Source organism: Cupressus sempervirens, chromosome 3 (genome assembly GCF_028749045.1).
Source record: "Cupressus sempervirens isolate cs-2001-9-10 chromosome 3, ASM2874904v1, whole genome shotgun sequence".
NCBI lineage: Eukaryota > Viridiplantae > Streptophyta > Pinopsida > Cupressales > Cupressaceae > Cupressus > Cupressus sempervirens.
Window position 1 is genome coordinate 899,480,946 of NC_143120.1, and position 13,307 is coordinate 899,494,252.

The 13,307-nt window shown below is 37.0% G+C and overlaps 1 protein-coding gene across 3 annotated transcripts in view; it reads right to left on the bottom strand.

The window, feature by feature from the left end:
* Positions 1–12,904, bottom strand: part of LOC149569699 (vacuolar cation/proton exchanger 3-like) — a 78,048-nt gene extending 65,144 nt beyond the window's left edge. The window contains exons 1-7 of one of the 3 annotated variants that reach the window (XM_089822420.1): positions 12,696–12,904; positions 12,256–12,357; positions 11,094–11,345; positions 10,762–10,829; positions 10,604–10,632; positions 9,799–9,995; positions 9,459–9,671 (exon numbers count right to left, since the gene is read on the bottom strand). In XM_089822420.1, the coding sequence (XP_089678546.1) occupies positions 9,459–9,671; positions 9,799–9,995; positions 10,604–10,632; positions 10,762–10,829; positions 11,094–11,345; positions 12,256–12,354 (858 nt within the window). In that variant the 5' untranslated portion in view covers positions 12,355–12,357; positions 12,696–12,904. The other 2 variants (XM_089822422.1, XM_089822421.1) reach the window with 2 other exon arrangements.
* Between the last annotated feature and the right edge of the window lie 403 nt (positions 12,905–13,307).

Here is a 13,307-nt window from a genome sequence, read left to right on the forward strand (position 1 = left end):
GCTTCTAGCCTTAGTTATACTCTCCCTTGACGGCGCTGCCCGCTGTCTCTTGGCTGGAGGTTCCGAACGTTCTTGGCTTTTCTCTACCTCCAAAGCCCTCTTCTTGCTATTTCTAACTGCCTCCGATTGCCGGCCACTTCCTTCACCCTTCTGTCCGATTGATTCTACTAGACCTTCCTTCGGTTTCATCATCTCATAAGTAAGGAGAACCTTTTGTCTTTGTAGCTTTCTCAACTTGGCATTATACCACGACTCGGTATGCAAATCTACTGTCCTTGTGACTGCCTCCAAGGAAGGATCCTGATGATCGTCCCAATCCACTGGATTCAACTCTGTTCCAACTACTGTCTCATAGTCTTCTCTCAACACACTACGATCATCCTCCAATTGATCGGGAATATCAAGGCCTCTCCATCTGATATCTCTCATCATGTTCACCGACAATCTCGAGAAAGCTAGCTTTCTCACGTGAAAATCATCCTTTGCATTGGCCCAAAAGTCCTCTATAGTGGGAACATGCTTAAATTCGCTTTCATGAGATGCCTTGATAAGACCAACAGGGTCGAATCCTTGCCTTGCTCTGTACCATCCTAGATGATACCACTCCAATTCCTTTTCCGCAGCCTCAAAGGCGGCCCGATTTGGGCAACTATCATTGCCAATTATAATTGAGAAGGAAACGCCTGTTTTCCCCTCATTCCTCATTACTCTATCATAGTGCTCAAGCTGCCTAGCCAATTCCATCAAAACTACCTTGTCGGGCGGGTATCTTGGAAGCCTCTTGGGACAAACTGTACTTCCTGCCACTCTAATGTATGTGAATTGCGGGAATTGGATGAACCAACTCCCAAACTTCTTAATCCTTGCTTCTGCTTCCGATGAAAGTCTCTTAGCAGGCGCCCCTTGCAATACCCTTACTGTCTTCATGGCGAATGCATCGCAAAACATCTTGTAATCCTTGTTATTGTGCAAATGAAGCTGCGGATAGCATTCATGCACCAAATATTGCCCCGGCCCATTACCAATCTCTCCTAAGGCCCTAAGTCCCGGACTCTCATACAATCTAGCAATTAAGTAAAACAGATAGGATCCCATGTAGAATTGCCTTTGGTTTTGAACTGTTCTAAGTTGCAACTCTAAATTTTCACTTATGATCCTAGCCCAATCAAATTTTCCTTTTCCCTTTTCAATTTCATCAATGAAGAAGTACATCCAGTTTTCGAATTGCATAGCTTGAGCTAGGCCCATGATCCGGCTGAGAAGAACAATGAGATAGCCATATTCCGGCTTGAAATCTGCCACTGTAAGCCTTGTTGATTTGTTAACTCCTTTCCTTCCTTCGTGTATCCAATTCCTCTTTAGATGTGAGAAGTAGGCCTCTTGGTTACCTTGAAATGATTTGGCCGCCTGATCCACCATTACAACTGTCATGCCCTTGCTCTGAGGAATATTAAATGTTTCTTCAATTGCTTGTTCGCCAATGTTGGCCAACACTCTCTTCCCTTCGCCAAAAATGATGGATTTACTGTCTAGATCAAATCTGGATGCACACTCCATAATCAATTCCGGACAAGGCAAAGTAGGAGGAAAAGCTGCTGCATGTACAATTCCGCTCTTGTATATCCTCTTTGCCAAGGGGGATTGTCCTTCCTTTAGTCTGTCCCTCATCCGTATCATGTCCACTGTAGCGATATTAGTATCGGTTATTTTCTTCATTTTCGAGAAGAAGGAAGTTTTGGGCGTCATATCCTCTTTGTCTTTCTTAGCGTTTGCCCGCTTGGGATTCTTACTTGCACTATCATCCTCCATGCTCGTCGCCCTATTACGGGATGGTAGAGTGGTGGACCAAAAGGCAAGAAGAACCAAGTAGTGCAATTCTTAGAAAAGAGCGAAAGAATGGATGTCAGCTTAAGCACTCCTTGCAACTCTAGATGATGACTTTCACCTTAACTAATAATCTTACAGCAACTTTTCGGAACCCGGGATATGACATCAAAGAATTACAAATCCCTTTGCAAATTAGAAAACAAAGCCTCTAAGCTTATCCAACACTTGCCTTCTATGCAAAAATCAAACTTTCATATGTATCTCTTCTCCCAACAAAATTGCCCAAATCTGATATAAAAATTGCAGCCCTTTAGAAAATCAGAATTTTGTCTTCCACAAATTTCGGCCCCCACAAAATTCGGTTCCCACAAAATTCGGCTAAGCATGAAAAAAAATCTGCCCTTCCACAAAATTCGCCCAAGCAAAGAAGGAGCAAAATCTGTAAAATCTGCCACCTAGGGCACAAAATCGCAGCCCACAAAGTGGAGCAAAAATCCCCAAAAACGCAAAAAATCTGGCCCTTAGACAAATCGCCCAACAATGGCAATGGAGAAATTGCCCAAAAATCGCCAAAAAACTGCCTTCCACCAATTTCGCCCAAGTCTGGAAATCTGCCCTTGCTTCAAATTCGCCCAAGCATGAGGAGCAAGTGAATTGATGAAAATGAAATGGGAGGGGACTCCCTTTATAGCAGCTTTCACCTTCCTCCCAGGCTGGCCGACTTGGTCCTATAGAGGAAAAAAAAAACCAAAATTAAAGCTAAGTTAGTGGCCCACTTTAAATACTTTGCCAAAATTTTAATTTTCTAAAATGAAAACTGCACTTTTAATTTACTAATTAACCACAAATTGCAAAACGAAATTGAATGGTGCCTTGGGGATGTTAAAAATTTCTATTTAATGAGGGTTTGCTAATTAATACATCCTTGAAGTTGAATTTTGGCTAACCAAAAGCCATTTCTTAATATTAATTTACCAATTTCATTAAATACCAAAAGCTTTCAAGGCAAATTTAATCTATTAAAGCCAATTTTTGCAATTTTCCTCTAAATCGATTTTGCTAAATAATTAAAATTTTATGACAAAAAATAAAATTGCCTCTAGAGTAAAAATCAATTTTGCAATTTAACTTCATCTTACAAAATTAAATTCTATTTCACCAAAAAAAATAAGATTTTCCAAGAACCTAAGTCTAACGAAAAATTTCCTTATTTGAAAATCATTCAAATTTACAATTAAATCCAAATTTTCAAAAGAAATCGTCTAAGTACAAAATTCACAATCTTATCCTACCAAGTTGAAATCAATTTTGAACTTATTCGGCCTAAGGATAGAACTGATAGCTCTGGAAAATCAAGTTGAAACCGGGTGAAAAATACATCTAACCTTCTCCACTGGCCCTAAAGGCGATTAAAAAGGGGGTCCCCAAGAATTTGGGGCGATGTGTGAAAACCTCACAACAAACTTCTTAGCTGAAATTATCTGCCTTTTATTTTCAAAATTATTTTCATGCATATGTGCTTCCAAAACCTATGGTTTGACTATGGTTTTTTGCCAAAAAAAAAATCGTGACATTTTGTTTGTAACTCATGCGATTTTTTCCAATCTCCAAACTCGCGCCCTTCTATCTACAACTAGTGCGACTGAGTCCTCTAAAAATTGAGGGTTATTCTCTGTTTGTCACGTGGAGGTCTGTGCACCATTTCTCTACAACTCATGCCCAAATTTTTCTACCACTCGCGTCCAAATTTCTTTGAAAATCATGTGCCTAATTTATGCTTTTTTTTCCATTTTAAACAAAAAAGTGGTGGTTTTTTGCCTATTTGGAGGCATCTAGGTTTTGTAAAAACCTATCTTGTTCCTTTGCGCCCAAAGTCTACAATTTTCTCTGCGAATCCGCCATTTTTCTAAGCTTTTTTGAAGTTTTTTTTGCAGCCAAGGTCGTTTTTGTTTCGAAACCCTTAATTTTTGTACCTGATCAAAAAAAAATTTTACAAATTCTTGATGGGTTTTTCGAGAGCTCAATTGGGTGGTTGTCCATTTTTCCTAGGTGCCTCAATTTTCGGGCTAGCAAATCAAGAATTCGACAACATATTCCTTTTGGGTTTTTCAAGCTCTCTTCTTGGTACCTCTTCATTTTTTTTGGGATCTTCTGTTTTTTTGCCACGAAGTACTAGCCTGCACAGATTTTAATGCTTTCTTACTGAAAAATGTGCTATGGCATCTCTAACAAATATTTTGTTCAAGGGAAATCAAAGTTCAACAGTTGCAATTATGCCATGTGGAAACAGCGGATGCTAACCATCTTCAAATATCACGACAGCGATAAGGTGGTTCTAGTTCACAACAGTCTTCTCAACAAAGGTCCTTTGCTCCAACTTCAGAAGTCTCCAGGAAAAAGAACATTCAATGCAACAATTGCCACAAGTATGGGCACATGAAGGTTGAATGTCAGAAGTGCTTAGTTTCCCTATCTAAACAATCTAGTTCGCAGTCCATAGTGAACAATACGAAGCACTCTGAGCAGACAAAATCTGCCTTATACGCTTTTTGACAGCTTCGTACTCTGGATAGATTAACCATTAAGGGAGGGTATTACAATAATAGATAGTTCCTATTTCTCTATTTAGTATCTAAGGGTTATCTATCGTAATCTCCTAAAAATATTAGAATGTTTCTAATATTTAGTTTTCTATTTCTAGAATAGAATGTTTCTATTCTTTATGATTGTTTCCTACGGAAACATCGTTTAGTCTCGTGTAGATCAATCTCTTGATGACTATTAATAATAAGCAAATATTTTCCAGTTACTTTGTAATATGTTTGCTACCTAAGTCCTAATAACACATGTTACATGAGTTTACATAGGGACCACATAGGATTCTTCCCAATTTAGGTGGATAGTTATCACTTATCCACTTTCAATGGATGATAAATCAATTTGCAACAATTCTCATAATATTATGTTATTATATGTCTAGCTTGGTCTATACCCAAGGGACCCTCATAAATTTATATGCATTCTATTGCATTCTTAATAAGAAAATAATTTATTCTTGTCATATTAATCTTCTCATTTCATTGTGCTTTCCATAAGGCCTCTAGATCATGGGTGACCATGTCAATAGCCAAATTTTACCAAGTACCTTTAGTAAGTCTTTTTGAAAAACCTTGAGTGTGGATCTTGTAATTTCTTAAAACATTGAGTATGCTCTTCTTCTTTTTTTTCCTGCAAACTTGAGAATCAAAAAGATGTGATAAAAATACCAGATTGTGGGAGTAGAGCTGGGGGGTTCCTTTTGTGGCTTTTTAATGCAAGTGTACTTAAAAGCTTGTTGCATCAAATCTAAGCTCGCCATAGTGTCTACAATGCTTGAAAGTCAGATTTGCCTTTTCGTTCATCCTAGTTGAACAATGGAGGCCAAGTCTACTTGAAGTTGAAAGCTAGATGCCAAATACAAGATATAGTTGCCACCTCAAAGCAATTTTGGCCAAAAACAACCTTGTCGTTGCAATCAAAGGCCCAAGAAAATAATTGACTACAAATTAGTCAAATTTGGAGAAAATCGATTTCAGGTTAAGCTGACACATGTTCTTTCAAAAAAAAAAAATTTATTACTAATAAACAAAATTTAAAAAGCGCAAAAAAAAGACTATCGGTTGCAAAAAGTATTTTAATTATAAAAATTAAGGCCTTATGGCCTACACGGACTGCCAAATACTTACATACATGCTCCCACTGTGCCCCAGCCCAAGGATACCTTGTTATTCACATGACCTACAAAATGCACAACCCCTCAAACATCTAGAATATTCTGACAAGATTCTACCAAAAAACAAAGTGGTGCTTTTTTTAATCAACAAATATTTTGTGGGAAGTTTTTTGGTAACAATAGAGGAATATTATCTTGAGATTTTGTGTTGACATCAACAAGCAGCTAGCCAAAAGCCCACCACACCCCCAACCCACCCTCATGGTTGGCAATCTACTTTTTACCCACCCTCATGGCTGGCAATCTACTTTTGAAGCCAATTTTCAAATGCTTGTAACTTGGTCTCAAATCGCCAATTTTTAAGCAATGTTTTAGATTTGGCTATTTTTTGTGCTCTTTGTAGCGATGAAGACATTTTTTATTTTGATGCATGGATTTTTTTAAAAACCATTTGTCATAGGTGTTGTTGCATAATCCCAACTTTTGGAAGTTCTTGAGCTCCATTAGGGCTCATACAGAATCCTTTTCAAATTCATTTTTGAAGTAGTTTGCTACTTCTTAGTGGTGCTATCTATTTATAACTATCATAAGCAGATGTTGTACTTTCAACACATTATTGTAAGCAAAAGTTGTAGTTTCAAAACATAGCCTTATTTGGTATATTTTGGCAATTGTATTGCATAGATTTGGTCTTTTGCATGTGATCAGAATTAATCTTGCATAATTGGGGCAATTATAAGCATTGAAATCAAAATTCTACTTAGCCTTTGTTTTGCAAGTGACACACTAAATCTAAAGAGTTGAATCATTTAACTCTACATTCTATGCAACATGGAAAATAAACGTGTGACAAAACAAATGGAAAAAGGTATTCACTAGATTGATTGATCCAAACTAGAACCATTAGATCCTAATTTAATTGGATTGGCTCATCAAAAGTATTATGGATCTTAGAAATATAAGAAAATATGTTTATGTTGATCTTATATTTCATATTGATAAGCATAAAACAACTAAAGATGCTTGGAATAAACTTTCTCAATTGTATGGCAAAATTGAGGTTAGCAGATACAAACTCGATCATGATCTCACTTATCTAGATCCTAAATATTTTGATACAATCCAAGACTATGTAACTAAGCCAAATAAACTAAGAGCCCAACTCAAAGATTGTGGCATTGATAAGAAGGATGCACTATTTGTCTTCAATTTGTTAGACAAGATTCCCTCTAGTTGTGTAGCTTTTATTTCTTGTTTCCAAACCCATTGGGAAACTACGGGTAGTGCTTGTACTCCACCATCATTTGATTCATTTACAACGACATTGATGTTTGAACAACAAATTTTGATTAAAGTCACAAGCATTGGGGGCTCGTCATGGGAAAGATTCTAAAAAAAAAACAAAAACAATCGAAGCATTAGATAGACACTAGGATGGAGCACTTTTTTTCTCACAAGGAGCCTCTTCATCCTCTTTCATTAAGGAGAATTCAATGAAAATGGGGAAGCAACATGTTCATATTGCAAGAAAGTTGGTCATGGTGAGTATTGTTGCGCCATATTAAGGAAATTAATGAATTAACAAACATCATCAAGAAGCATCACATCAATTTGCCACCTTCCTACAAAAAGGAATCATCACCTTCTACTTCTTCACGATCAAAGAAAAAGGAAAAGACGAGCATTTAATGCAACTACAAGATCTTCACAACAATGGATACTATATCGGTGCTTCACACTGTGTAGGTTCGGTAGAGAACAATTTTCTTTTTTGGATCCTTACATGATACCATACATTCTTATGGGTGGTGATAGACAAATGGAGTTTGAAAACAAAAGTTTGATTACATGGATAATGGGGTGATGATACACAAATGGAGGTTGAAAGCAAAGGATCGGTTGACATGGATGATGGATCATTTTAGAATATTCTCGATGTTACTCACTCATTTACCAGCCTTCTTTCAGTCTACCAAATGACTCATCTTGTGATGGACAAAAAAGTTGAGTTTTCTCTCGACAAAATTGTGATCAAAGAACTTGAAAATATGCCTTGGTTGCAAATGGGACATGCCAATCATGACTTGGCTATATTCATTCTCCCACTTTCTGCCATGTCTACAGTATTCCTCACATGGTAAATTTTGGTAAATTATGGCATGAGTTGTTTGGTCATCTTAACTACCACTATTTTCAGCAACTCAACTCATAGGAAATGGGTACAAGTTTCCCTTGCATCAACTTTTCAAATGGCGTAAATCTAAGCTGTGTTATGGGTAAGCATCCTGAAAAGAAGTTTCGATAAAGTCTTGGAGGGCTTTGGAAGTTCTTTGATTGGTTCAGAATAATTTAGCAGGTCCATTTCTATTTTTGTCTTTTAGTGTGGCTTGTTGTGTATTTACCTCCATTAATGACTACTCTTGACTTCACTTGGGTCTACCTTCTTTGCTAGAAGAATGAAGTCTGTGACAAGCTTTAGAACTTCAAGGCTTATGTTGAGAAGCACTTTGGAAAGTGTGTCAAGATTCTCCTTACAAACAGTGGTCAGGAATATGTGAACAAGCAAGGTGTGCAATCGTGTGCTCTTGAAGGGATTGATATTTAAGATTCAATTGCATAAGCACCACAAAAAAAGGTGTTGTTGAAAGGAAAAATAGGACCCTTAAGGAAATGGCTGGCTTCATGATTTATTCTCATTCTCTTGGTCCACAATTTGGAGTTGTAACCATTAATTGTGCTATATATATCCAAAATTGGGTTCTCCACAAGGCTTTGAAAGGCATACCTCTTTTTGAGACTTGGTGTTATAAGAAACTAGTTGGCAGGAGCAAGGCCTATAGGAAGCAAAAGCAAACGCCTAAACAAAGCAAAAGCAAAGGTGATGATGCAGAGAAGAGAGGGTAGCAGTAGAGATAATGATGCATAGAAGAAGAGGTTGCATAATCTGTACTTAATTGAAGAGTTATTTTGGTACTTTTTTAAGGTGCATAATCACACCATGTGGCAAAGTAAATGTCTTATATGCAGCTAAAACAAAACAGCAGTTCCATAAATGACTAATTTCATCAAAAGCGACGGGTTATTTTGGTAGCTTGCAATGGTGTAAATCATCCCATGTGGTAAAACAAATGTCTCATACATAGCTAAAACAAAACAGCAATTACAAAAAAGTAAAATAAAACTGTTGCACAAATGACAAATTTCATCAATATTCAAATTCGCATTTCCATGTTTCTAGCTTTGCATTTTCCTCTTCTATGTGATGATCATTTGAGCTTATAAATAAATTGAGTGTAAGAGTTGTTATTCAACTCCACACTAGCCCAAGGATCACCTACAACCGAAACAACCTTCGCCACAAGAGAAAAGCAATAGAAAACGATGCTGAAGAAATCATTCAATGCAAAAAGAAACTAGTTTCATGAGAAAATTATGCCTCATAATCATATGATAAGAGACAAAAATTTAAGTGACATAAGTATGCTTATTATGTAAGTGTAAATAGGACTAATATGACACTACCTAGGTGAATACCATGTTCAACTTCACATGAACACACCCACCCCCACCCCCACCCCCACCCCCACACCCACAAAGTGCAACTTAGTTGTTGAGTTTAGTGAGCCTTTGTATTCTCACGTACCTTAGAAGCAACTTAGCTAGGCCACAAGTGGCTCATAGGTTCTTGATTTTACATAGAAGAAAAAAATCTTTAGTCCTACCAACATCAGAAACTCACTCTTGATTTGCATTTGACAATCAGGCGTAAAAATATACAATATTAAACTATACTTTTAGACTTCAGTTGTATAGCTAAGATTGGGAGCAAAGCTACAGGACTACATGAAGAAAGCAAAGCACGAGATCAAGACTAGAAAAATAAAATATTCAGTAATAACAGTAAAACAATAGATCGAACCTCATTACAGCATTCATAAAGATCTCGATGACTCTTCAACTGGAAGAACAGATAGACTGCATATGCAATGAGCATGATGCAGCTGGTAAACCTTGAAAGCGCTAACTCTGATCGTCCAGCATGGAGTTCTGTGTGTGTAGAATGGAGAACAGCAGGGAAAAGTAGTCCCATAACAGCCATCAACAATAGTCCGGAGTTAACAGCAGCAGCTCCCTGTAGAAAACATGATAATCATTTCAACGATTTCTTAGTAAAAGTGCAAATAAACTGCTAAATCTGCAAAAATACCACCATAATTTGATTTGCATGGCATAAACTGACATATGAGAACAAAATGTACCTTACAAAAGGTCTGATCTTTTCTAGTGTGAACAACGCCACCACTAAAAAAGGCACAACCAAGCACAAGTAACATATTTGAAAGTATGGAACCGAGCAAAGATTGTTGTACAACACGAATCATCCCATGTTTTAGTGCGTATATAGAAATGATCATCTCAGTGGCATTTCCAAAAGTGGCATTCAGAAGCCCTCCAACTGCAACGACAAAAATCATAGAACCTATGTCACCGAACACTTTTCACATATTACATAATAGTGGGCACTGGCCAGTATCATAATATGTATTGTCCAGATATTTACAAAAATAATATAGAAGAAATTGAAAAAAGGTAGAGATGCCGAAATTGACATGTTTCCATCAAAAAAATTGAAAAATATAGCATATGCAAAATCAAGGAATCGTCAATGACCATGGTATACATACTAGAAGAACCCTCCTGCAACAACTGACAAAAGGAAATGGAGAAATATGCAATGTGGTACCATAACGTTATGCTAAGAAGAAAACATACAACCAAGATAAACAGAGTTCTGCAAGAAAGTACCACGTCGTTGCATAGAGCGAGAAATGAAATTGAACATATACACGATGTGTTGTCTAGGCGGTTTAATCAAATAATTGTAATTAAGAGATATTAACTGCTATTAATAAAAAAATTATGATAATCTAAATGACTTGAATTGTTTACAGACTGTCAATTAATACAAGTAAGAACATTAATGAAATTTTGAAAAATCAATTGTCCCAGAGTGCCTTTGTCAAGCATCTAACACTGGAATGAGTAATCAAGAGATTAATATACCTGTAGAGCCAGTATAAAATGCTAACTGCCTGCATTACATAAGTTAAAGAAGTCAGGACACGCTATCCCAATTATTTCCTGTTTTGTAATTAATAAGATTAACAAATAATGAAACAAGACTGGTTTTATTATACAGGAAAAGGAACGCCAGCACGCACTCAGTCAGAAACCCGAGTCGTTCTGCCAAAGGTGTTATACCCAACAGGCTGAAAAGAAATACCCAACCCTGCAATGCTAACAAATATTAGCTTAATAGTATAGAAAAGAGCATAAGCGCGACAAAGACATACGTTTAATCTTGTGTCCTCAAGACAGTAGTAGTTAATAAGCATTTCTTTTTCATGTCTACTCGACAACAAATAGAAAAGATGCATGTAGAAAAGCAACTGAATATCATTTATTATTTGGTACACTAGAACAGAAATCTTAGAAAACAATGGCACTGGAGACAGATAAAAATAGTAAGCGTATGGTTTATAACTTGCATTACATGTTTCATATTCCATGAAGCTGCAATGGCAGCAGCAGGACCGAAGGGAAACAACAAATTGGTTTTATTCTGGAAGAAAATCACAACTATGCTTCTCCATAGATGACATCTTAGTAGTTTGAAATTCCAATGCTTGTGTACATCATCCAGAGTTCGGTCTGTCGTAGTCTTCGACTTATGGGCTTTGGTGGCAACATTATCCATAAGCTTTTCTTCCTCACATCCACTTTCTTCACATGCCATACGACCCATCTGTAGAAATAACGATAAACTTTCAATCAATGCGAACAAAGGTGAAGTTGCAGCTGAAAGAGAATACCGTGTTCAAACACGATCGTTAAAATTTACAAGCATTCAAACAGAATATGTTTTTAAAAGCACCTAAAAAGCATAAAGCTTACTTGAAAAATGGAATAAATGAACTTGAGAAATATTGGCAAAAGGTGACTGAAGGCATTTGGATGACATTGCTACTATAGTATACAATGCGACACATTAAAAGAAAGATGGAATAATTCATTTTGGTCAGAACTACAAGCCGGCTTCCTACATCAAAGGAATGTTGAGAACAGATAATGCTAGGATCCACAACTGACTAAAACTGATGATCTGAAAAGCTAAACCGCACTATATAGAAATGCTTAAAAACACCTCAAGTGCAAACGATATAGAAATGCTAAAAAACAACTCAAGTCCTGTAATATTCAACATATCCACCTGGATACCAAATTCATCTCTGGCCAGACAAATTTCTCAACGTTATGATGGATAAACAGGGCCTTACGATTCTTCAATCTAGAATAAACAAAAGCTTAAACACAAAAAGCAAAGTTTGCTGTGTGTGACATATAATCTGTCCCTTAAGACTAACACCCCAAAGGCAATAATTACAGATAACAGACAACAATATCCTTAAATTTGAAGCCAAAATTAACAGAATTTAACGCACATACATTTCGAAATCGCTCAAAATTCTAGCAACTAAACCCAAAACATCAAAACATTCAAACTTAAATCACAATTACCTAAATTCAACACCAAAAGGATCAAATCAAAACCTATAATCGTTAAACCTAAATTTGTCTACTAAGTACAGACAAGTGTCTCATGCTCTTAACTGATTTACAGGCGTAAACCAAATCCAATTTTGAAAAGAACTTACTTCAAATTGAGGCTCATTTCCATTTGTATAGATTAAATCCGGCGCGCTTGCCATGTGTATGGAATTCTCAACTGGTCCTCCGTCTAACGTGTCACTCATTTTCTGCCAAAACCGTGGCACCAACATCAACAAGCGCCTACTAAAGCAGAAAGACAAGTAGCAAATATCAAAAACAATATGCACGCAACAAGTATCAACAGCAGCTCCCTCTGTCCAAATAGAAGCTAAATGACACCAATTGGTCAGAGGTTCGAATCCCACGAGATCATATTCCACACACACTCAAAGATAGCCCAACACCCGCAAAGACAGAGTACGCCGAACATCTCGGTGCAAAATATAACCGTCAAGCGATAACGGGGAGTTGGAAAGTCCGGAAACCATTCGGTCGGGAAAAGCAAAAAACAAATACAAACAGCACCTCGTGAAGCATGACATACCTGAGAAGAATTATAACCGAATTTTGCCTGTCTAACAGATCCATAAAACAATCGGTACTACGCTGTACAGACAAGTAACCAGGAGTTTCCATTTGACAAGCAAAATTTGGTCTTCTAATAAGCCATGCAGAAGAATTAGGTCGCAAGGTTGAAAACCAAGGAAAAACAGGAAGTTACGCGGAAATACCCACATTTTGAAAAACATCGTACAAACTAATTAGCGATGAGGAAGGCATTAAATCGTAACAATATACTATTCTACGACTTTGCCGTCGCCTCGTTGATTCATTATTTTCAAGCCCCGCATCAAATTCATCCACACTTGCGCGTATGACGCAAAATTCAAAATACTACTCTATATTCAATTGAAAAGAATTTTTTTCGCAAAACCGCCTAAATCCGACAGTCAAATTTGCCCATCACATACTGGCATACGGCCATCAAATGTACAGCGCAAGAACTGTAGTGTGAATATTATAAATCATGGGCGCTTAACTTTAGAATGGTCTTGTCGAAGATATTAATGGTGCTTTGTTTTGTCGTTCTTTTCTCCACTGTTTCGAGTTCGTCGCAGTGGACAACACCATAACAAAGTTGATTTGATTGGAGCGG